Source organism: Humulus lupulus, chromosome 7, assembly GCF_963169125.1.
Source record: "Humulus lupulus chromosome 7, drHumLupu1.1, whole genome shotgun sequence".
Classification (NCBI taxonomy): domain Eukaryota; kingdom Viridiplantae; phylum Streptophyta; class Magnoliopsida; order Rosales; family Cannabaceae; genus Humulus; species Humulus lupulus.
The window spans coordinates 156,207,970-156,232,382 of NC_084799.1; the positions used below are offsets into that span (position 1 = coordinate 156,207,970).

General features: G+C 39.9%; 2 protein-coding genes across 2 annotated transcripts; both read left to right on the plus strand.

Annotated features, from left to right (window-relative positions):
• Positions 1 to 20,425: 20,425 nt before the first annotated feature.
• Positions 20,426 to 22,054, plus strand: LOC133792313 (uncharacterized). The gene is made up of 2 exons (XM_062230218.1): positions 20,426 to 20,762; positions 20,994 to 22,054. The coding sequence occupies exons 1-2, from the start codon at positions 20,426 to 20,428 to the stop codon at positions 22,052 to 22,054; spliced, it is 1,398 nt and encodes a 465-aa protein (XP_062086202.1).
• Positions 22,055 to 22,108: 54 nt separating this feature from the next.
• On the plus strand, positions 22,109 to 22,762 carry LOC133792314 (uncharacterized). Its single transcript, XM_062230219.1, has one exon. It carries the CDS (start codon positions 22,109 to 22,111, stop codon positions 22,760 to 22,762), a length of 654 nt encoding a protein of 217 aa, XP_062086203.1.
• The last annotated feature ends 1,651 nt before the right edge of the window (positions 22,763 to 24,413 follow it).

Below are 24,413 nucleotides of genomic sequence, written 5' to 3' on the forward strand. Positions count from 1 at the left end.
GTTAGGGTTTTCATTAGGAAGACAAAGGGGCTTGTCTTTGATGTAATTTTCAGCTATATTAGGCCTTGTAAACGTTTTGGCATGGCAGATTATGATGAAATGAAATTTGTGAGTTTTTTCTTCTTGAGTTCTTGAAGAAACTATTAGAACTTATCAAGGGATTCCTTGTGGCGTTCAACCTGACTTATCAAATGGATTCTCATTCCCGTTTGTGGCGTCTTCCTCATACCAAGGTTCGTGCTTGGCTAAGCATTGGGTCGCGGTTCTTCATTCCAATTTCGTGTGTTCTTGGTGGCTGCCATATTTGGTGTCGGGTTTCACCACAATCGTTGGTGTGGTTTCGTATCAGTACATCTACTTAGCAATAACAGAGTATGCTGTTAGTGCTGTTTTAATCAGAGAGGAAGACAACTGTAATGCCCTACTGCCTTAGAGCCATTACTAAGTGAGTTTAAAATGTGCAACTAACTCGCTAATCAAGGTTTAGGAGAAAAGTGTAATTAAAACATAATCAGAGTCATAAACTTGAAAATAAACCTTTCATTGGAAATTATAAGACACATAATGTTTTGGATCCCAAAATCACTGAATAGAAATATTTACAATTCAAAATTTAGTTAGAGTCGACTAAATGACAAAATTCAGGTTTTGTACAAACATCTCCCAAAACACCCCTAGCCGTGGCAGCCAGACAGACCGGACATGTATGCGCCGCTCGTCCCGCTCGCCATACTTAAGGTTGATCGACCCTCCCTTTGGCTTTACCTACACCATAGAGCACCTGTGAGTCGAAGTCCAGCAAGAAAACTCTCACAAACAGATGATAAACGCATATCAAACCCTTAAAATAAAATCAAGCCAACACCAGATCATACAAGTACGACCATGCCTTCCCAGGCGCTTTACCAGGCCCTGGGTTCGCGGTCTACACCGTAAGGATATCCCCGATATCCCTTGGGGTCTCACCTTGGCAACTCGCACTCCGCGTACTAGACGTTGCACCCGGCCCCTTGCCGTTCTCGGCCTTCGCCGTTCCATCATTTATACATACACATTATATACTAAGCAGATATAAAAATACACATAAATCCAGTCAAAGGGCCATGCCCCGCAACGCAATCATATAGTGCTGAGCCCTGCAACACAAGCTCTATGGGAACAGTAGTTTTCTTACCTGTGTCCCGAGCTTCCTAGGCACCAATGTCCCCAGCACAGTTCCCTAGTCCGAGCCTCACCGAAACCCTAGTCACAACGCATTAATAATTTCATCCAATAATTTCTAATCCATTAAGTAACTTCGATCCATAATTCTAATCCTCGAGACCTTGAATTATATCAATCCGGGTGATAAAATCCATCCCGAGCCATAACAATTAAGTTCCCAAGTCAAAACCTACAAATCACCCTGCACCTTGGGCTAGGGCCGCGGCCCAACCCCTCAAGGGTCGCGGCTAGCCTCCAAAACAGAGGCTAACACCTCCCTGGAAACACACATGGGTCGCGACATGCTTAGCCAAGCGCTGCGGCGCGCCTCGAGCTCCATGGCCTCCCCAGGCCTCGCGTGCACACTGGCCGCGTCATGCCCCTCCTAGTGCCGTGGCCCTCACCTCCAAACCCAGAAAAACCATTTTTCCCCTGCATTTCCTTTGATCCAACACTCCCAAAATCACCTCAACCCAACACTTAAACCCAAATTCATACGTAGGCAACCTAAACATACCAACAAACTTAAGAACCAATTCCTACACCCATCAAGCAATCAAAACCAATCTTTGAATCCAAACCATGCACATCCTAAGAAAACCAGCAGGAATTCAAGCAAAATACTTATAAATTAAAGCTTACCCTTGCTGAATTATGTTTCTGTGTTGATCCTCTAGGTTCCTAGCTTTAATTCCTCAAGACTACCAGCCCAATTCCTTAGCATCTAGTTAGTTTCACCAAGTTTTCCTTTGATATACCTTAGGGAAAAGTAGAGAGGGAGAAGAGAAGACAACTACAAGAGAGATGAAAAGAAAGAGTCAGTTTCTGATTTTCTAAAGACTTCCTAGGCTTTGTTTTATTTAACTTAAGCTTTAAGGTTACCTCAAGGCTTGGGGTACCAAAAACATCCCCGAGGGAAAAATGGTAAATTTCCCCCATATTCCCTCATAAACATTCTAACGTCAAATATATCTCCAAATATTTATTTCCATAACCCGATAACCCCATAAGACATCTGATACCCTTAATACCCCTCGACCCGCCCCGGGTCGGATTCTCAACCCGTTGTGACTTTTTGACTAACGGCTCCCTAGGACTGTCTCAGATCGTGCTACACAGATATATCACAAACATATCACATTTATGCCCTAAACGGGCTAGAATCTCAAACATGCCCCTAATATCCAAACGGGGCCTACATGCATATTTAATTCAACTAAACATGCATCTCTATCACATATTCACAGAAATTCACATATTATATCAATAATTCACTTATTGCCCTCCAGGCATACTAATAAAGGCCCTAAGCCTTATTAGAGAATTTGGGTCGTTACAACTATCCCCCCCTTACAGAAATTTCGTCCTCGAAATTACCTGAATAACTCGGGATACCGCTCCCGCATCTCAGATTCCAATTCCCATGTCGCCTCCTCAACCTTGCTGTTCCTCCACAGCACTTTCACCAAGGCGATGGTCTTGCTCCGCAAGACTTTATCCTTTCGGTCGAGAATCTGAACTGGTTTCTCCTCATAAGATAAATCTTGATCCAGCTCCAAATTTTCATAACTCAGAACATGTGTCGAATCTGATACATACTTTCAGAGCATGGACACATGAAACACGTTATGGACCCCTGATAAGGCTAGAGGCATTGCCAATCTGTAAGCTACCTCTCCAACCCGTTCCCGAATCTCAAAGGGGCCGAAAAACCTAGGGCTCAGCTTGCCCTGAACACCAAATCGTTTCACTCCCCTCAAAGGTGAAACTCCAAGAAACACATGGTCACCAACCTGGAACTCCACACTCCTGTGTTTTAAGTCTGAATAACTCTTCTGGCAACTCTGGGAGGCGAGCATTCGGGCTCTAATTTTCTCAACTACCTCATTGGTCCTCTAGACCATCTCAGGACCCAAATACCTCCTCTCACCTGTCTCATCCCAATGAATAGGTGATCTGCACTTCCTCCCATAAAGAATCTCATACGGAGCCACTCCGATAGTCGCCTGATAGCTGTTGTTGTACGAGAACTCAATCAAAGGAAGATACTTACTCTAAGATCCCCCAAAATCTAGCACACAGGCTCGTAGCATGTCCTCTAGTATCTGAATCGTCCTCTCAGTCTGTCCATCTGTCTGAGGATGATAAGCAGTACTAAACCGTAACTGTGTGCCCATAGCCTTCTGTAGACTTTCCCAAAACTTGGAAGTAAAGGTGGGGTCCCTGTTGGATACTATCGGCCTTGGTCTTTCTCTTGAAGTCACTGGGGCCTTCGCCCCTACCTGTCCCTGAATAAGGTGGCACCACTTTGCGGCCCTCGCGCCTCACTGCCCTTTCCCTCCAAATCTTGTTCTCCGCTTCCTCAGTGGTAAGAGCCTTCTCAATGGCCTGGGCATAAGTTGTTCCTCCAGGTACCGTTGTAATCCTAACATCCCGGGCTATCATAGCATTAAGCCCCTTGATAAATCTATCCTGCCTAGCAGCATTAGTAGGCACAAGATCTGGTGCAAACTTCACAAGCTTGTCAAATTTTAGGGCATACTCAGTAACAGTCATATTGCCCTGCACAAAACCCACAAACTCATTAACTTTTGCTGCCCTGACGGCAACATTATAGTATTTCTGGCTGAACAAGTCCTTAAATCCTTCCCAACTTAGAGTAGTGACATCTCTGGTCTGTGAAGCCACCTCCCACCAAATGCGGGCATCGTCCCTCAACATATACATGGCACAAGCCACTCTGTCATGTCCCTCTATCCTCATAAAATCCAAGATAGTAGTAATCATAGTCAGCCATTGCTCGGCCTTTAGTGGGTCAGGTCCTCCCTCAAAGATTGGAGGTTGCTGCTTCCTAAACCGCTCATATAATGACTCCCACCTGTTCCCAATCTCTCTCGACTGTACAACTGGTACCACTGCAGGTGGTACAATAGGGGCAACACTCCCTGATGGAGCCTGCTGTCGTAGTAGACGAATTTGTTCATCTTGACTCTGTAATCGAGCTTGCATATCTGCCATGAGTTGCTGCCAGTTCTCAGGGACTGGCGGAGGAATCTGGCCCTGGTCATCACCCCCGGTCCCAGACCTAGTGTCGGCTAGTCGCGTAGATTTTCTTGGATGCATAGCTATCCAAGTCAATCTACAATCAACGACTCGGCAGTCAGACCATGATGACAGGGAAAAAGCTTCTTCAAAATCCATCAAAGGAACATAACCAATCACAATCAATCAGAATATAGGCATTCATCCACATGCACTAGCTGCTGATAACCATGCCCCAACATTACCACGTGACAGCTAAGATAAAAGCATTCATCCATGCACAATATACAGTTAATCATTCAAATATTTGTTTACATGCACTGCGATGCTAATAAGCATGCCTTTATATTTTTATACAGTAGTCTAGGACCAGGCCCTATCAGTATCTCATGCTTCCTATTGATCCAATAAATAATAACATTCATAATTCATTCAAGACATACAAGCATATATGCACATATACACATTACCAAACCCCGAATTGAGCTTGTCTCTAGCAGCGAATGTACATGTCCAGCCGATCTTCAGGAACCCTTAAACCTAGAACGATCTGATACCAAGTTGTAATGCCCTGGATAGCCAAGACCGGTACACAGTGTGTTTATAAAGATACATGACTCGCTAATTAAGTCATTTAGTTAAAATGTGATATTGAATCCACTAATGTGCTAGGGTTAAAAGGTTTTGGTCTCAAAAGTGTACATTCTATATAGAAAAACATTTTATACATGGGATCCCAAAAAGGAACTGCGATCGAAAGTCAGTTTACAAAATTTCCAAGGTTTAAACAACCATTAGCCATTCTAAGGAAAAACAGACATTTCTAGTTCCCCTGTTCCTGCCTTCCCCTCAACCGTGGCGGCTGAGCAGCTGGTCATGTACATTAAGCTCACAGAGCTCTCCAAGTCAGGGCTGATCAAGTTTGCCCTTGCCTTTACCTGCACCGTGTAGCACCCGTGAGCCAAGGCCCAGCAAGAAAACATAATATGCATCACAAACAACAATAACAAATGAATAATCCCTTAAGCATGATCAACCACTTAGCACTCATATTAATCACATAGCATGTATTCAGAATCAAAGATGCATTCAAGTATTAATAACAATCAAGTTACATGATTAACAGGGCTAACAACTTAGGTCGCACCCTCTGTTTACCCCAATGACTCCGGCCCGCTTAAACCAAGCTTAGTGCATAATAAGCTGTCCTCGGCTACCAGTGGCAGAGCCGCACCCTGTGCGCTAGTGTAACCTTGGCACTCTTAGGCCGTTGGTTTACTGTTTACATGGCATAATTGTAACGACCCAAATTTCCTAATAAGGTTTAGGACCTTGATTAGGAGGCCGGGAGGGCCATAATTGATTTATTGTATTATTATATGATTATATGCATGATTGTGTGGGTCATATTACTATATGATGATAAAGGCATGCATGGGACTATATAATCTGCTGTGAGGGTATTATGGTAATTTGGCTCATGGAGAGCGTAATTGTGTATTTGTGTGTATATCGATAGGCTAATGTTGAGACCACATTATTATGTGGATATATATTTGTGATCTGTGACTCGAGACGATCCTAGTGAGCAAAGTGGCGAAAAGTCATGGCGGGGATTTATACCTGGCTTGGGGTGAGCTTAGGGGTATAAATGGGAAATTAGCGAATATACTGGAGTCTATTATGACATTGAAGAATAATATTGATAATTAATTAGGTATCAGGAATTAAGTGGGAAATATTAGAGACACTCGAGGAATTAGCGGGAATTGGGTAAAATGACTAAAATGCCCTTAAGTGGATTAAAGGGTTTAGACTTAATGGGGAGGGCATACTAGTCATTTAACTTACAGAAGTTAAGTAATACCAGGGCTTTATGTTAGTGGGATTTGTAGAATATTGGAGAAGTCTGAAAAAGAAAGAAAAGGAAGGGAAAAGAAAGAAGGGAAAACAGAGAGAGTTCTCTAAGTCGGTTTATGTTTTCTTCACCAATTTCTTGAGGATTTCTGGAGTAAAACTCAGAGGAAAGTTAGTCCAATTGAGCCACAAGGTTACTGAGCAAGGATTGAGGATTTGGCAAGGGTTTAGCAAGATTAGGCCATCACTTGAGGTAAGGTTCTGTAATCTCTTCAGTTGCTGGTTTGGTTTTGTTTCTGGTTTTTAAGCTATAGTGCTTAAGTTGAATTGGGTGGAACTTTAGGGAATTCAGGCTTAAGAATGGGTAGAGGCAAGCCAAGAAGGTTTAGAGACAGCTTGTGGTCGAAATTCTATCAAAGGTATAAAGCCTAAACTCTAACTTTGTTGTTCAGCTGGTTTTGACTGAGTTTTAGAGCTTAGGAGTGGCTATGGTGAATTCTGAGGTTGTGGATGCATGTGCTTAAGTTCTAGATGTTTGGGGTGCTTGAGATGAGTGGAGTATGGTCATGAGGTTGTTTTTGAGTTTGGGAAAGAGTTGGAAGAGTTTTGGTTCGAGTTGGTTTGAGAAAAATCGCAGAAGAGAAAAATGGTGCTGGGCTGTCTGTGACTAGCGCTACAGCGCTAGCCTTTGGGCGCTATAGCGCTAGGCCATAATGTTGAGGGGACTTTGGCTTCTGTCTGTAGCGCTGTAGCGCCCTCCCAAGAGCGCTGTAGCGCTACCCTGCTTCCTGAAGGGGATTTTTGGGTTGTTTGCAAGGGTTTTTGACCTAGGGTTTGGGGTTTGGTTCCACCACCTTGTTTGGTGGAACTAGGACTTCCCGGGGGCTCGGGATTGGCCCCGGGGCTAGGTTTTAAACTTGGGAATTTATAATGAATTTGGCCATGATTGTGATTAGGTAAGCGCTAGGGCTCGAGTGGGATCGTGCTGAAGGAGTCGAGGGATCAAAGCTAGTGAATTGAAAGGTAAGAAAGCTGCACCTGATTATGTGGTTAGGTTGGGACTAAGTGTTCCCTATGCTTGTATGCATTGTTATGTGAATGTGATTAACCATGTGAACACGATGGGACTAAGAGCTCCCTCCACTTGTATATCATGTCGTGAGATGGTGTTATTATGCCATGGGACATGCGATTACTGGCCTAAGGGTGTCGGAATCAATATTTGCGCACTGGGGCGCGGCTCGGCCACTGGTAGCTGAGGCAGCTTATTTATCACTGAGCTCGGTTAAGCTGGCCGGAGTCAGTGAGTATTACACTGGGGGCGGCCCTAAAGAGCCGAAGACAGTGTGTTAAATAGAGGGTGCGACTAAGGGCGCCAACCCTGAATGCTATTTGATGGATATGACAATCTATTGGTTATGAATGTGAATATTGTGTTATGAATATAGTTGGTTGACTGTTTGGATGACAAACTGTTATTACTGATTGGATAAATGTTATGAAATATCGAATTCTTAGTTGAGCATTGTGAAATATTAGATAAGTGTTGCTAATCTTGCTATGTTATTATGCTTTCTTGCTGGGCCTTGGCTCACGGGTGCTACGTGGTGCAGGTAAAGGCAAGGGTAGGCTAAATCATCCATGAGTTGGAGAGCTCTGGGGGCGAGGTGTACATCGTCAGCTGCTCGGCCGCCACGGTCGAGAAATTGTACAGGAACGGAAACCTAAAATGTATATTTTGCCATTAGAATGGCTTGAACTACTTGTAACTTCTAGAATTTGTTGTAACTAAGACACCTAAACCCTGTTTTGAGTCTCCATGTATTAAACCGTCATTTTTAATGAAAATAGTCTGTTTGAGACCAAAATCTTTTTATTCTTACTCTGATAATGGTATAGAGTTTACACCTTGTCTGAATGACTTGGTTAGCAAGTCTTGCACTATTTTAAACACACAGTGTAACGGTCTTGGTTATCCAGGGCGTTACAATAATACCATCCTTTCAAAGCATACATATTAGGGAAGCCTTAGTCCCATTACAAATACACAACTGGGTGCAGTTTTCTTACCTTTAATTTCCACGTTCCCTGACTACGAGCGACGACTCTCGAGCATGATCCGCTTCTCGAGCTCTAGCTTATCACCTAATCACAACCAAGGTAATGGATTCCATTAATATTCAAATAAAGGTTTCCGGGGACAATGCTAGCTTTCGGGACATCGAATTCCACCAAACATGGTGGTGAATCAATCCCGAGCACTCTAGGTTAGGCTCCCGCGCTTAAAATCCCCAAAAGATAAAAAATGCACCTAAGGGCTGCGGCCCCTGAAACCTAGTCGCGGCTTGCCCTTGAAACAGAAACCACGCCCCTCAAAAGACAGACACGCGCCGCGGCCCTGCCCTGTGGCGTCGCGGCGGTCCCCTTCGGCCAAGCCTCCCTAGCTCCTTTGCTTCGTAGGGCCGCATCGCTCTAGAACAGAGCCGCGGCCCACCCCTTCGTGCCCAGAAAATCCACCATTTCTAACATCCTAACCTTAATCAAAACCACCCCAAAGCATCCTATAACAAAACCCATTAATCACAAGACTTTTAGCACGATCCTAACAACATAATCCAAAAAAAATCCAGCTTAAAAACTCATTAAAACTCCACTTTGATTAATGAAACCCAGCAACTAAAGAACTCAACAACCAGTCATGCAAACTTAGAATTTAAGCTCTAAACTACGAATTGAAGCTCACCTTCTTTGATGAACCACTTCCTTAACAACTTCTGAGCTAAAACCGAAGCTTCTCGGCTTCAATTCAACCCTTAAACATCAAAACCATAAACACCTTTAATTCTCAGCCAAAATTCAGAACTCTAGTGCTCAAGGATGAAATTCAATTCTTACCTTGATCCTGGTTGAGTGTTCCTTGGTTAGAGCTAAGCTAATCCCTCACAAATTCATCAGAAAACACAGAATTCCAACTGATTCACCTTAGGTTTCTATAGCCTTCTTGAGAGAGAAAAGAGAAGAGAGGAGAAGAGAAAACATGGGTCGATTTGGGTCCTTTGTTCTACTACTTTCTGATTACTTAGTCTAATCTTAGCTAAATAGATCAATCCCGAGGCTCGGGGTACCGAAAACGTCCCCGAGGGAAAAATGGTAAAATTTCCCCAAAATTCTTGCCTAAGCTTCCTAACCTCAAATATATCTCCATATATTTATTTCCATAACCCGATACCTGAAATACCCCCGACTTGTCCAATGTCAAATATTAAGCCCCATTGTGGCTTTCCCGCTATCTAGCTCCATAGGATCGCCTCAAGTCGCTCACTACAGATCTACCCACATAATAATGTGGTTCTCACAGATATAACATTTAACCACACTTACATTCATATAATCGTACAAGCATGCTTATCATATAATCATGCATCAAATCAATAAACTCACACATAAACCAATTATGCCCTCCCGGCACACTAATCAAGGCCCTTAAGCCATATTAGTAATTTTGGGTCGTTACAGTTATGCTAAGTTCGGTCATACGAGCAGATGTTATAATAGCAATAAGAATATATTATAATATCACAATGAAATGTCTTTACACCGCGAGAAATCGCTACTTGGATATAATTAAAAATATTAAAAGGAAATTATAGCTGCCTTAGGCAGCAAATTATCTTAACATCACGAACTATTGTTCGTATGTTTTAATTACATAAATAAAATTGTTACTGTGCAGTTGGAGGGTCTTGCTAAGACTGTTGGTCAACTGAAGGTCCGACTTCTTCTTCAGCACCATCAATGCCTGTCGCCAAGGAAATTTCAGGAGACTCTGAGGCATTTTGAGCATTTCTTTCATCCTTTTGGTTAGCAACGCACTTGGCAAGTTCAACTTGTTTTGTCTGCTTGGGAAGATAATCAAAGTTTTCCTCCAGATTGTTCTTCCAAAACATGTAGAAGTAGTAGAAGGTAGCTCCTCGGAACCTCTCCAAGTTTTTGGAATTTGTCACCTCGAGCAGCTTCACTCGTTCCTCTAGACCAGTGGCCTCCTTCATGCACACCTTCAGATCCTCTTGAAGTTTGGCTGATTCCTTGTAGTTAGTCTCGAAGGCTTCCTTAAACTTCTCCTTGGTAGCAACAACTTTGGCTAGATATTCTTGGATCCTCTTCAGTTCTTTGGTTAAATTGGCAACTTTGTCTTCAGCTGCCTTAACCTTTACCTCGCATGCCTTGATCTCCTCGGCATGGTTTGCATCGACCTCCTCGGTGTGATGCCAGCCATTGTTCATGGTTAAGATACCCTGCGGATAGTAGAAGAATGAAACTTTTAGAGCTAATCAAAGGAAATGTTGTTCGACTAAAACACAATACATAAGAAACTTACACTGAGGAGTTCATTGAACCCATGAGCAAGGACCTGGCTGGGTTTCAACAAAGGAAGACAGGCAAAGGCCTCCTGGCTACGACAGTGTTTGGACAATTTCTGCAGTTTTTCATTTGTTGAGTTATAGGCATTGCTCAATAAATTTGTAGCCACAAATCTTCCTGCCTGGTTGGTGGAAGGAGCAGTGTGAGGAGGAGGAGGCGTAGTTGATTTAGAAGGAATGGGAGCTGGAGGGTCCTCTGGTCGAGCTCTTTTACTTGAAGGCTCCCCATTGCCTTCTCTAGGGTGTCTTCTGCTCGACTTCTTCTTGCTTGGTGGAGCGTCTGCAAAAGCATCGATATCAAAGGCATCAAACGAGCACATATGTCAAAAAATAGTTTGGCACAATAAAGGAACAAATTAAAGAGAAATTCTAAGTAGTATACCCAAACTATTATTACCGGTCGCTACATTATCTAAAGAGCTACTGCTACACTCACTATCTGCCTCGAAGAAGTCCAAGATAAAACTACTGGTCATAAATTTAAAGTTGCTCAAGTGTTAGGGGATGGTTCTCGAATGGTCACTCCCATTGATCGTTGCCTCCGAGGTTGTGACACATCTTGCTGCTATTCGGGGATTTCTTGTCCTTCAGTGCCCTCTCCATTGGCACTCCCCACGGTGGATTCCCTCACCTCTTGGTGAGGTTCTAAAAGGCCTACCAGCCTTAAATTGCTCTCTGTGACTAGCTCCTTGATGCTTTTTCTACATTCATCATGCTGGCCAGAGCTACGACCATTATCTTCATTTCTATGGTAGGTTCTGGTCGGTACCATGGACCTAGATGTAGCCTAAAACAACTAAGGACAAAGGAAATATGAAAAAATGACTAGATAAATGTCAACCAGAGATTGAAAGTATACATCCTTGTGTGAAGGCCATGTTGTCGGCAACAAAGTCAGTTGTAAGGAAGTACTCTTAGAAGTACCTTTCTACATTGGACTTATGAGTTATGTCACTCAGGAATGTGCGATCGAACCCCTTATTGTTCTGATTGGGGTTGGATTTGAGATCGAACATGTAGTTGATCTCATGTGGGGTAAGCACAGACCATTTTTTGTGGTTGTATAAGATAAAGAGTGCTCAAAGTACTCTATATCCATTGGGTGTTATTTGGAAAGGGGCAACCTCGAAATAATTGGCCAACCCTTGGAAAACGTCATGTAAGGGAAAGATTTCCCCTGCTTCTATATGATACCTCGACTAGGCACTGTAGACACCTCCAGGTACGTTTGCCCTCTAGTCGGGTGTTGGTTTGTATAGGGTAATCCCAGGAAGCCCATACTTCTTGGGATATTTTGCCACCATCATTGTCGATATGACGCTAGGAGGGGCAATATACCAGTTTACCTTTTCTTGAGGGCCATCACGGGGACAAGCTTTAAGCTGGATATCTGGTGGTGAAACGTTCAAAGGTTGTAGGCTAGTTGGAAGGTGAATCTGTGGTTTTCCTTTTTCTACGAGCAGTGTATTTGACGCGACCCACGTTCGATTGATTCTGAGATGGGTAGTATGGAGGACTAGTCGTAGGGTTTGGGTGTAAAGACGAAGGCTCAGGAAAACGCAAAGAAGGTTGTTCTTGATCCTCGAATAGTAAAGTGAGAAGATCGTCGTCTATTGGTCTCTCATATCCCCAGGATCATGCATGAATATCTGAGAAGAGCAAAGGGGAAGTGAGAATCTATGACCAATAGATAGAAGAAAGAGAAAAGCAAGGATAGCGTTGCTCATGTATAAAAGTTAAGCTTTTATACGACCAGCAACATCTTGATAAAAACACAATAAACATGCGAGCATATTGGAAAAACAGATCAAAAAGTGTATGCGAAAAGTTTTTCCGAAAAAACTTTTCAACTTCGAAAACAGGCGGGAAAAACCCAGTTTTTCTGAAATACTCAAAATCAAATTTTCACATTGATTTTGGGCCTGAAATAGGTGTACCTATACCCCACGTTTCTTTTTAAGCATTGTCTAGTATTTTATATTTCCTAAAATTCCTATTCTAGCATACTTATTCTATGTATGTTTGCCTAAACCCGGTTACCTGAGAAATTTCTCAAGAACAATAGAAACCCAATTGCGGAAACTCGTGAATCAAGACCAGAATACACGAAAATTTCTAGAAAAATAAGAGGATGGATTTGAAAACTTACTTGTAGTACAGATTGTAGGAGAAATCATGAAAGTTTGGCTCAGAGTTGCTCGAAGAAGTCTCGAATCGCACTAAAGTCTCTGGGTTTCCTTGAAGGTTTTTCTGAGTTCTTGAAGAGAGATAGAGAGAGAGAGAGAGAGAGAGAGAGAGAGAGAGAGAGAGAGAGAGGTTCATGTAAAAAAATGAAAAAGGTGAAGGGGCTTATATTTATACTGCTCAGAGCAGTAATAGAAGGTAATGATGGGAGTAGGGTTTCAATGCATGGGGAATTGCAATAACCATAAAAAAAAATTATGGGAAACTGTAAAGGTCATGAATACTTGATTTTTCAAAAAATTACTGACACTTGTGACAGGTCAGATGGATTGCTGGTCGAGTAAGTTTATTAAATGCTGATCGCATTAAAATAAACTTGGGGGGCAAATGTTTACCTTAAAAAATATTTTCTTGTTGACATGGCACAATCAGTGTGCACGTGGATAGCACATGACTATTTAGAGATGGCAATCTGGTCGGCCAACGACTAGAATAGAAGTGCTCGATGGATTCAAGAAAGATGCTGAACAGTACGATAGAAGATGTGCTGACATATGCGACCAGGTATGATCATAGTAACGAAGCTAGAGTTGAAATACAATTATAAGTTAGGTATTTTAAAGATATTTGACCCTATTTATGTGTAAAGATTATGATTTCTGTTATTATTGAAATATGCTTGTAACAAAGTTTAAACACAGCCCATCGACCCATGTGTACATCCATGAGCCTATAAATAGGGCTCATGGAATTCATTTAAGGGGGACAATAATTTGTATTCAGAGAGAAATAGTGTTTTTTATACACAGCTTTTGTATCCTTTTTTTGGGACTCATGGAATCCTAGTTTGCTAATCGCAAGTTTCAGAGTACATAATTAGAAGCACTAAGTGGATGTAGGTCATTACAAATCTCTGGGGCCGAACCACTAAAAATCTTGGTGTTGTTTAGTTCTTGCATTCAGCTTAATTTTTTTTATCATTTTATTGACTCTGTGTCATTGGCTAAATCACCAGTCAACAACGTCCATAAAAAACAAGAGCTTGTACCCGAAGGTGGTGTCAACCATTTGGTTGATCTTGGGAAAAGGAAAGCAGTCCTTTGGGCAAGCTTTGTTGAGGTCAGAGAAATTTATACAGGTCCTCCAGGTGCCGTTTGGCTTGACCAGGACTGGGTTAGATAACCACCTCAGGTACTGAGCTTCTCGGATGAACCAATTCCCGAGGAGCTTATCTACCTTCCCATTTAAAGAGAATGCGTGGGTCGGTTCTATCATTCTCCATTTTTATTGTATCGGAGCAATGTTAGGATCAATGTTCAAGGCATGACATATGATGTTTGGGTCAATGCCTGCCACGTCGCAGTGAGACCAAGCAAAGACGTCTTGATTATCCTTAAGAAAACTCATTAAGGCTGCTTAGACATCTGCGTTTAGATTTTTCCTGACCGCCATTTTATTATTTAGAACGGAGACCTCTATCTCTGTCTCTTCCATGGGCTCGATAGCCCTCTTCTTTTGAACTATGGGGTCTAGCTCATTAGACTCACTTTCCCCTTGAACAATTTGGACTTCCATCTCCTCAAGAGGAGACTGTTCGGGGGCTGCTGCCTCAATTACCATTACTGGATGCTTGAGGGACACATTGTAGCACTGACTGGGCTCCTTTTGGTTTCCAAGGACTATATCTATTCTCACCTTACTAGGGGATTTCATGCACAGGTGGTGTATGGAGGTGACTGCTCTAAATTCTACTAGGGCCGAACGCCCCAGGATAGCATTGTACGTAGAGGAGTAGTCCACAACCACAAAATTGCAATACTTGAAGGCCTCATGAGGAAGTTCTCCAAGTGTCACTGCCATTTTAATTTGTCTCATCGGAATGGGACCTTCTCTCAAGAACTCATAAAGAGTGGAGCTGTAAGGTTACGGGTCACTATTGGTCAGCCTAATCTTCTCGTAAGCTGGCTTGAATAAGATGTTTACTTAACTTCCATTGTCCACCAGGATCTGAGCCACCATCTTGTTGGAAATATGGCACTCGACCACCAAAATATCATGGTGGGAAAAATGCACCCTCCGAGCATCGTCCTTAGAGAAAGTGATGACTTGGTCAGTCATTCAGGGAATCTGTACTGGTACTTGAGTTAGCGCCACCACTTCATCGTCATGGTTTAGGGCCCACACATAATGATTCTGTGAGCCCCTGGAGGTTCCCCCAAAGTGGGGTCCTCAGGAGATAGTTTCTACCCTCTTGTTCACCGAGGGAGGTCCATGGGCTATATGTGGTTGTAAACACCTGGCTCAGGGGTTGAGGGATCACCTACTAAGGAGGCAGTCTGGTTGGAGCCTAGGCTGGGCTGGACGCGCCCCAGCCCTAGCATATTGGTGTAGGTGCCCCAGTTTGATGAGACTTTCAATCTCATCCCTAAGTTGTCTGCACTCGTTGGTGTGGTGTCCCACATCATTATGAAACCGAAAAAACTTAGTGGGATCTCTTTTCTCCGATCCCTACGCATAGGTGGTGATTTCTAGTAGTGGACCTGCTGCTCAGTGGCCAGGAAAATATTCTCCCAAGTATCCAATTGGTCCATGTACTCGGAGTACTATGGAGCATACTTCTCGTTGGGAGATGCTCCAGTTCCCTTGGGCTTCTTGCCCTTGTCCTTTTCCCTGCGTTTGCTTCCACTGAGGGTCTCACTAGGTGCCACAAACTGGGAGTCATAGTTCCAACACTGAATGCAGGCTGAAAAGCACTATATCCAATGGGAGCTACTCCTCTACATGTCAGGGTGGCACCAAAACAGACATTCGGCATGGTGTTGAAACCATCTAGTTAAACAACAGGGCTAAACTATGGAGGGCTCATAACACACATTTGAGCTGGAGTGTATGGAAAATACTGGTATTCTGGAACAACGACGCTTGGGAACAACGAAGCGAGGATGTAACATCCTAAATTTTTTAATCAGGCTTAGTGCCTTGATTAGTGTGACAGGAAGGCATAAATGAATATTATAGCATTTTTATGATTATATGCCTGATTATGTGAGTTATATTATGATATGACTGTTATAGCATGTTTAGGTGTAATAAGCATGCATGTGGACCTGTTTCTTTTTAGAAGTGTATTTTCATAATTTTGACTAGTTGAGGGTATATTTATAAATATATATATATTGTGATTTAGACCACATTATTATGTGGATATATTTGAGTTATTTGGCACGATGCGATCCCAGTGAGAAAATTAGCGGTTTAGTCACAATGGGGCTAAATACCTAGCTCGGGGTAAGCCTAGGGGTATTTTGGTAGTTTAATAGATGACTGAGATTTATCGAGTGATGGGAAGATAGTTGGTGATTACATGGGGATATTAGAATTAATTGGGAAATATGGTGTTAATTGTGGATTAGTGGGAAATGGTGGCAAAAGACTAATTTTTCCTTGAGAGCATTAGAAAAAGCTAAAGAAATTAAAAGGGGCAATTTGGTCATTTACTTGTCTAAAGGGTAAGTATACTCAGCCTAGGGCAACCTTTTAGAAACAAACAGATATACTCAACTTAGCTTCCTTTCTCTCTCTCGTTTCTCTCTTTTTCTCTTAAAACACTTGGGTGAGTTCTAAATTTTTTGAGAAATAGGCTTGGTAATTCAAGGAGTTTGGATCTAGGAATTGGATTAAGAGCAGCTTAGGGGTCAAATTACACAGTTGAGGTAAGATCCCATGCTCTGATTTTAGTGAATTTCTAGTGGTTTAAGTGTTTTTTTTTTCTTGAATTTTAAGCTTATGGTTGGGTTTTGAATTGGAGTAAGGTTTTGGCTTAGTTTTTGGGGTGTTTTTGTTTCCTACGTTGTGTTATTAAGAGTCCCAGGCTCAATTAGGACTTTGGTACAACTTTGGGATCGATTTGGCCTGGAGAAAAATGTTGGAAATCTGGGTTCGTGGCGTTACGTCGCGACCCTGTTCTTGGAGCGTCGCGGCCCGTATGAACCCAAGGGCATGAAAATAGGTCCAGGGTTCTCTGCCTTGGGGCGCGCCGCAGCGCTAATTGGGAAGAATAGCCAAGTGAGGTTTCGAGTTGCGGGGACTCAAACCTAAGGGCTCGTGAACTATTCTACTACCCAGTTTAGTAGAATTCGAGGTCCTAGAGGCTAGGACTTGGTCTGGAAGCCTTTATTTACTCGAAATTGAAGTATATAAGCTATTATTGCTGTGACTGGGGTAACACTTGGGCTCGGAAGGGGATCATGCTCAAGGGTCGTTTCTATTTATCCAGTTCTTGGACAAGAGGTAAGAAAATTGTGTTGGGGTTTTATGACTTAATTAAAACCCAAATTCTTTGTAATCTCATTTTATTATAAATAAAAGAATAGAAATCATTTATTGACTTGGTCAATCACTTTGCTCACATGTTTTATTTTCATGGTATTTGTTTAATACAAACTTCTATTAAATCACGAGCATATAGCTAATCTTCTTTATAGTGACGTAATCACAATGGAATATAAATATGATTGTATGTTCAAAATAAGTTAGTCCTAAGATTAGCCAGTTCACAGAATTTACATTGACTTGCCAATCTATGATATGATCTACTTACACATTACAGTGTTATGTTCTTTCCAGAATATTAGCAAAGTAGATAAGATCGGATGTATTTGTTACATCGGACAGGACCGATATTGACAGTTGATAAGATAAGTAAACATACCGTTATTTTCTATTCTAGTCATACCATATAGTTGACCATAGGTCAATTCAATCTCAATTCAGAGTGGTTAGTATTCTAACTGATTGTATTATTTGAGTTCTTTGACTTGTTCGTTACCAGCTTACCCTACGGACTAGCCCATACTTACATCTTGAGAACTCGGTAGTATAATTGAGTGGGAGTGTTAATCATAGATATGAACATCTATAGCTTCTGATGAAGAAGTGAAACGATGGTTTCCTTTTAGTTTGGTTCAAGGTGTTAAATGATAGAGATCTCATTTCAGTAATTAAATTAGTTTACTGAAATATCATTTACAAGGACTAAGTGTTTTAAGGATAAAATACAATGAGGGGTAAAATGGTATTTTAGTCCTATCTCATAGTAGACCGTTTATAGAGGATTGAGTGACAATTATGGTTGTAACAATGGATAATTAATAGCGTATCTATATTTGTTATAGAGCGTTCTATGAATTCAAGAGTGCAATTTCGAGTCTATAGGGGAGTCACGAGGAATTAATAAGTTAGTAAATTTATTTGTTAGATTTATGATAACTTATTGAAGCTTGATTTCATAGGTTGGATAAAATCATCTAGATAGTCTCAATTAATTGATTTAATTATCAATTAGAATTATCAAAGTTGACCAGGTCAATTTTGGATAGTTTCACAGAGTTATGTAATTTTGAGAAGAAAAGAGAAATTAGGGCAGATTTATTAATTACGATAAATTGGTATCTAAATTAATAAATAAGTTTAAATCAAGGTTCAAATTATAAATAATTACTTTGATAAATGATTTAAATGATTATTTAATTAATTAAATCAATAGAAAATAATACAGACCTTGATTTTAAGTCCAATTGGCTTATAATCAAATGAGAAATTTCACGGGCCTAAAGGCCATGATAATTTCGACCTAGGGCTTTAAAATATCTATTATTTTATTTATTTTTTAATTAAATTAAATGACCTAATTGAGTCTATAAAAGGAGTGCTTAGAGAGAAGTCAAAACATAAGTTTAATCACTAGTTTTCTGATAGTTTTAGATTCTCTCTAAACACAAGTCCTTTTCTAAGCCTCTTTGTTATTTTCTCTTATTCTTCTTTGTATCTATCTCATGTTTTGAGAATTGCCCACACTAGTCTAGGTGATTATAAGGATACATTGGAAGACTGTGAAGAAAATAGAAGAACAATTCAGTTTCTTGATAATACTCTGCGACAGAGAGGATACGTTAGAGAAACTGAAGGAAGGACTCTTTCATTCCACTGTGTATACTGTAAGTATTCTATTCATTGTTTCTCTTTGAATTCAATTTTAGAAACATGTTTTAGGCTATCTCGTATTAATTTGTTTAATATTAGATATACATGAAAATAAATAAAGATCATGTATAAGTTTTCCCAACAACTGGCCTCAGAGCCGTTGGTAATCTTTATTTTCATGCATGGACATGTTAAAAATTGGATTATTTGATGTGTTTGAATAATTGGATGATTTTCATGTTTTTATGAAGCATATTGAATTTTATTTGATTATTAGCAATTTTTAGGTTATTTTGTTGTGTTTTATATGTCATTAATTTTTATATATGCTTTATTTGGTGTAAAACATTGTAAAAATTAATTAGACAATTTTTTTTGCTTGAAAAATTCCACAAATTTTTTGATGTATTCATATTTTGACAATACAACTTCTAAGTCTTTTATAAGACCTTCCTAATGGATTTATATGCTTATTCCATTGATATGTCATCGCTATTGGACTTTCTGTTCCTTGGAAGGAGTTCTTTGCAAAGATCCCATGTTTTTCATTAAGTAATTCAAGATATCATTGAATATGTAGTATGTTAAGTGGATACGTATAGGGATTTTCATTATTTAAGATTTTTTGTGCGTAAATTCTCTAGGGAGGAGTTATTCGCCAATAATTTTTTTATCTTCTAAAAAACGTGATACATGTACACTTCATATTTTTTTTATTATTTAAAAAATATTATTTTAAAAGGGGAACTCCATGAAATGACTCTATTTTATAGGGTAATACTAACTCTAACCCCACATTCACATTTCTCATATTTTTAACCTTATACCCATGTGAAAAGACTAACTTACCCTTATTAACATTAGGCTTCTCCCCCCTTTTTTTCCCTTCCCATTTCGTCTTCAGCCCCTTCTCTCTCATAAAGAGAACAAACACTCTTCCTTCTCCCTCTCTCTCAAATCATCATCAAAGAGAAATCATCACAATTTTTCTTCTCACAAAGCTTTGGAAAATGATGTAATCTATCATAATTTTTTTTTCTTCTCACCCAAGTTGAAGAAGATTGAATATTCTCCCAAACTTGAAGAAGTTTGAACATTTGATTTGATAATGAGTAAGTTTTTATTTATTTATAAGTTATGGGTGTCTTGTGTAATAGTTTAAATAGAATTTTGGAACTACTATACACTAAAAAATCTGTGAAAAGAAATAATTTTATGTTGAGATGACGAATTTTCGAATGATTTTCGCGATTTAGGTCACTGCGTTTTCAGTTTGTTCACACATTATTCACACTTTGTTCACACTTGGTTCACATTTTCGCGATTTAGGTCACTGCGTTCACACTTTGTTCACAATTCACACTTTGTTCACACATGATTCATACTTGGTTCAGACTTGGTTCACGAGTACTTAACACATGATTCACATTTGGTTCACATATGATTCACACTTGGTTCACACATAATTCACACTGGGTTTACACACAGTTCACACACGGTTCACACATCTTTCACACACTTTTCACACTTGGTTCACACATGCTTCACACATGCTTGATTCACACATTTATTTCTTATTTCTTTTGGCTAGTTTTACCTAATAACCTTTGGATTTTGAACCTTTTGTCATATGTTATATAGGTCAAACACATATAAATATTGTGGTTTTATATAATGGATCGTGGGAACAAGTTTTGAACGAAGGTTGGTCATTTAGTGCGAAACAAAGCAAGGGTATGAAGGTGCCAAAGACTATCACTTACAATAGTCTTTTTGATCAATTGTATACTTTAATCGGAGCTGACAAGTCTCGTATTGATCTTGACTTAAATGTAATCTATCATTTTGAAAGTAAAGGTATCCCTCCATCTTTGATTAGTAATGATGATGAGGTTGCTTTTTTTCTTGATGAGATAGGAACATCTATCAATCATTGGACACCCCTATGTGTGTCTACTATAGAGAAGAGAAGCAATGATCCTTTGGTTACTAAAACACGTGAGTTGTATACTATTCCTCCAGTTGAAACCAAAGTGAATGATGATTTTTCCATTGATGGCAATGAAGACAGTTGTGATGATGATAATAATGATGCATTAAGCTCAGATGATAATGAAAATATTGATAGGCCTTCCTGCAATGATGTACTTGTGAAGCATAATTTACAACAATCAACCTCCAATGAAGTATTGAAGAGCCATGATTCCTCAAATAATAGAGGTCGTAAAGTAAGACAGGTTGGTGAAGATAATCTATGGAGTACTCCACTTTTGTTGAATCAAGGGTAAAAATGCTCTACTTTAGCCTCAATAGCTCAATTACTGACATCTTCTTCGAGTATCAATTCGTGGGAAATAAAAGATGGTCAAATATTTGAGAACAAGCAAGAGTTGAAGATGAAACTCCATCTTTATGCATTAAATAAAAACTTTGAGTTTAAAGTAAAGAAGTCTGCGAAAAATATATGGTGTACAGTATGTGTTGATGATAAATGCAAATGGAGGTTGAGGGCTACAAAATTGGTTAATTCCAATAAGTTCGAGGTTCGTAAATTTTTCGGTGAACACACATGTTCATTGGATGTTCGGCATAAAGATCACTGTCAGGCGTCCCCATGGCTTATTGGACATGTCATAAGGAGAAAATTTGAGGGTGATAATGTTAATTACAAGCCAAGGTCAATTGTAAAAGATATGAGTTTATCATATGGAGTTCATATGAGCTATGCTAAAGCTTGGAGGTGTCGAGAGCATGCATTGGCTTACATAAGAGGTACACCAGAATCATCATTTCAGAAACTTCCCTCATTTATATACATGATGGAGCAAAAAAATCCTCGAACTGTTACTCATTTGCAGATGGACAATGAAGGTAGGTTCAAATATTGCTTCATGGCCTTAGGTGTTTCTATAATGGGGTTTAAAACATATATTCGCCCAGTTATATGTGTAGATGGAACCTTCTTGACTACTCGGTGTGGAGGTACTTTGTTATTTGCCATGGGACAAGATGGTAACAAGCAAATATATCCAATTGCATTGTCAGTAGTTGACTCAGAGAATAATGACTCATGGTTGTATTTTCTACTGAGGTTGAAGGAAGCGATTGGTGAAGTGGAGAATCTAGTATTTGTGTTTGATAGACATACTAGTATAGCAAGTACCTTGACTAAAATTTTTCCTGAGGCACACCACGGTGCTTGTATACATCATGTTAGCATGAAAATTCGTGCGAAGTTCAAAACTGACCATTGCCATGAAGAATTCTTCCTTGTAGCGAAAGCTTATAGAAAGCGAGATTTTTTACACCATTTTGAGAAGATTAAATTCAAAGATCTTGCAATTGCTCAATACTTAGAGAATTAAGTGGGTTTTGAAAAGTGGGATCGTTCTTTCTTTCCTGGTCATCGATATAATTTAATGACTACAGGTATTGCCGAAAGCTGGAACAATGTCATTGCTGAGGCACGTGGGTGGCCAATTACTTGTCTAATGGAATTTGTGAGGCACACTTTACAAAAATGGTTTTTCGAACGTCGAACTGCAGCATCAACAGCTACAATTCCTCTTGCCACAGAAGTGGAAGCTGATTTGCGAAAGTTAGCAGACAAGTCCACTACCTCGTTCCCTTTTCCGTCTAGTCAGTATGAAATAATAGTATTGGATGGTGATCTTGATGGAGATGTCGACCTGAGGAGGAAAACATGTAGTTGTAGAAGATTTGATTTGACAGGTCTTCCTTGTGAACACGCTCTAGCTGGTGCTCGAGATCATGGCATTAGTCCATATAGTTTATGCTCCAGATTCTACACAGTTGAAGCGTGGTTGTCATCCTATGGTGGATCTGTATATACGCTGGGTAATGAAGAATCTTGGGTGATACCAAATGACATAGGAAGTATGATGATAGCTCCTCCTTTAGTGAAGCAGAAGGCTGGTCATCCAAAGAAGAAACGACGTTTATCAAAGGCTGAGAAGAATAGCAAACAACGTAGATGTAGTAGATGTGGTGTCCTGGGCCACAATCGAGTGACGTGCACCACTGTTTGTCCCCCGCTGTCTAGACATGCTTAGTTTGTACTTTTATTGTTTTACTTTGTACTCTTCAATTGCGGAATTTGAATTTTTAGATTGGTTCAGTAATACAACTTTTTGTGTTAAAGTTTGTTGTTTCAGACACACCTAATTCATACATGCACGTAAATCACACATAATTCACACATAGTTCACATCTGATTCACACATATTTCACACGCGGTTCACACATAATTCGCACATAATTGACACCTGGTTCACACTTTATTCATGATAAATGAGTTTTAGACTTGTTTATCTATTCCACTATTAAGATGAAATAAACGAAGTCATTCAATACCATTTAATGAGATGAAGTTGACATAGTTTCTTCATACATTCAAAAGTAAGATACATATATTTAAATAAAAGACAACTATGGTTGTAAGTTATGGTAAAACAAATCTACACATGTCTTTTTTCTAAAGAAATCCATGTTGTTGTCATTTACTTCAGATAGCGTTTTTTTGGCTAGCAAGTACTCCAGATGTTTGATGACATATACCCCACAATCACCACTGCAAAGGAAATAAAGTTTTTTAATTATTGGAAGACCATAGTGATTATTTGCAATATAAATATGGTTAACAGAGTTATACCTAGTTTTGGTCTGTGGCACTTTTTCTGTGCCAAGTCTTGTGAACTCAAAACGCACTTTCTCTGCTTGTAGTTGGACATCTTTCCTATGGCTTAACAGCCCACTGGATTGAATTAGAAATGGTAGCATTTTTCCCCATCTGCTCTTTTTATTCTCAAACTCCTTGTTGGAGACCACAGTGATATCAGAGTCATAAGCTTTTATAAGATAGCTTGTCAATGATATCTCTAACAACACCCAATGTGTCCCAAAAAAATTAATCGGGGTAAACACATCGTCAATGTCTTTCCAACTCCTTTTGAAATTGTTATCATCACCTACCAAGTAATCAAGCACTTCTTTTGGCCAAATGTAGCTTGATTTGATTTTCCTCTTGTTGAATTGTTCCCAATGTGGTTCGAAGAACTGTTGGAACATAGAATCCACGATGGTGAATCTTTCAGAGTAAGTCTTCTTGTAAGTGTACTCTCGTTCTTTCATCAACCCTAAAGCTGCATCAATGTGCTGCATGCCAAATATTATAAGTATATATACATCACATTAAAATTATATATATTTAAAAAAAAATTATTTTAGTAGTCTTACCAGTCCGTCTAGCCATGTACGTGGTGTAAGTAGCTGAATAAACCATTTCACTGTGCACGAACCAGCCAAGAGAGAAATAGGCTTATCATTCTTTTTTAAACCAATTACCCATTTCTTAAAACGTCTCATTTGCTTTTCTTCATATGGTTGTAGGGGATTAATTTCACAAGGATCAGTTACAATTGTCTTTGCTTTCTTTTTCTTCCTAGTTGGATCAGTAAACTCGGAACCAAAAATTCTTTTCGTTGGAACCCTCCTTCTCTTGAATTCCACCCCAGCCATATCTTCAAGAGATACCACCTTACAGCTAGGGCTATCTTCTCCAACAACGTGCTCCATAATAAATATACGATGTGGTGAAGCAAGATGCTCATCTGATACTGAATCCTCAGAATCACTACATTTACGTTGCGAGAGCACTAATTCAATTAGATAATCCAACTTCTCCTCCATTCTTTGTTGGTTACT

Coding starts and splice junctions, on each gene's coding strand:
- LOC133792313 (XM_062230218.1), top strand. CDS start 20,426: ATGAAGGTGCCAAAGACTATCACTTACAATAGTCTTTTTGATCAATTG. Junction 20,763..20,993: donor TGATGGCAATGAAGACAGTT/GTGATGATGATA, acceptor GCTCTACTTTAG/CCTCAATAGCTCAATTACTG.
- LOC133792314 (XM_062230219.1), top strand. CDS start 22,109: ATGACTACAGGTATTGCCGAAAGCTGGAACAATGTCATTGCTGAGGCA.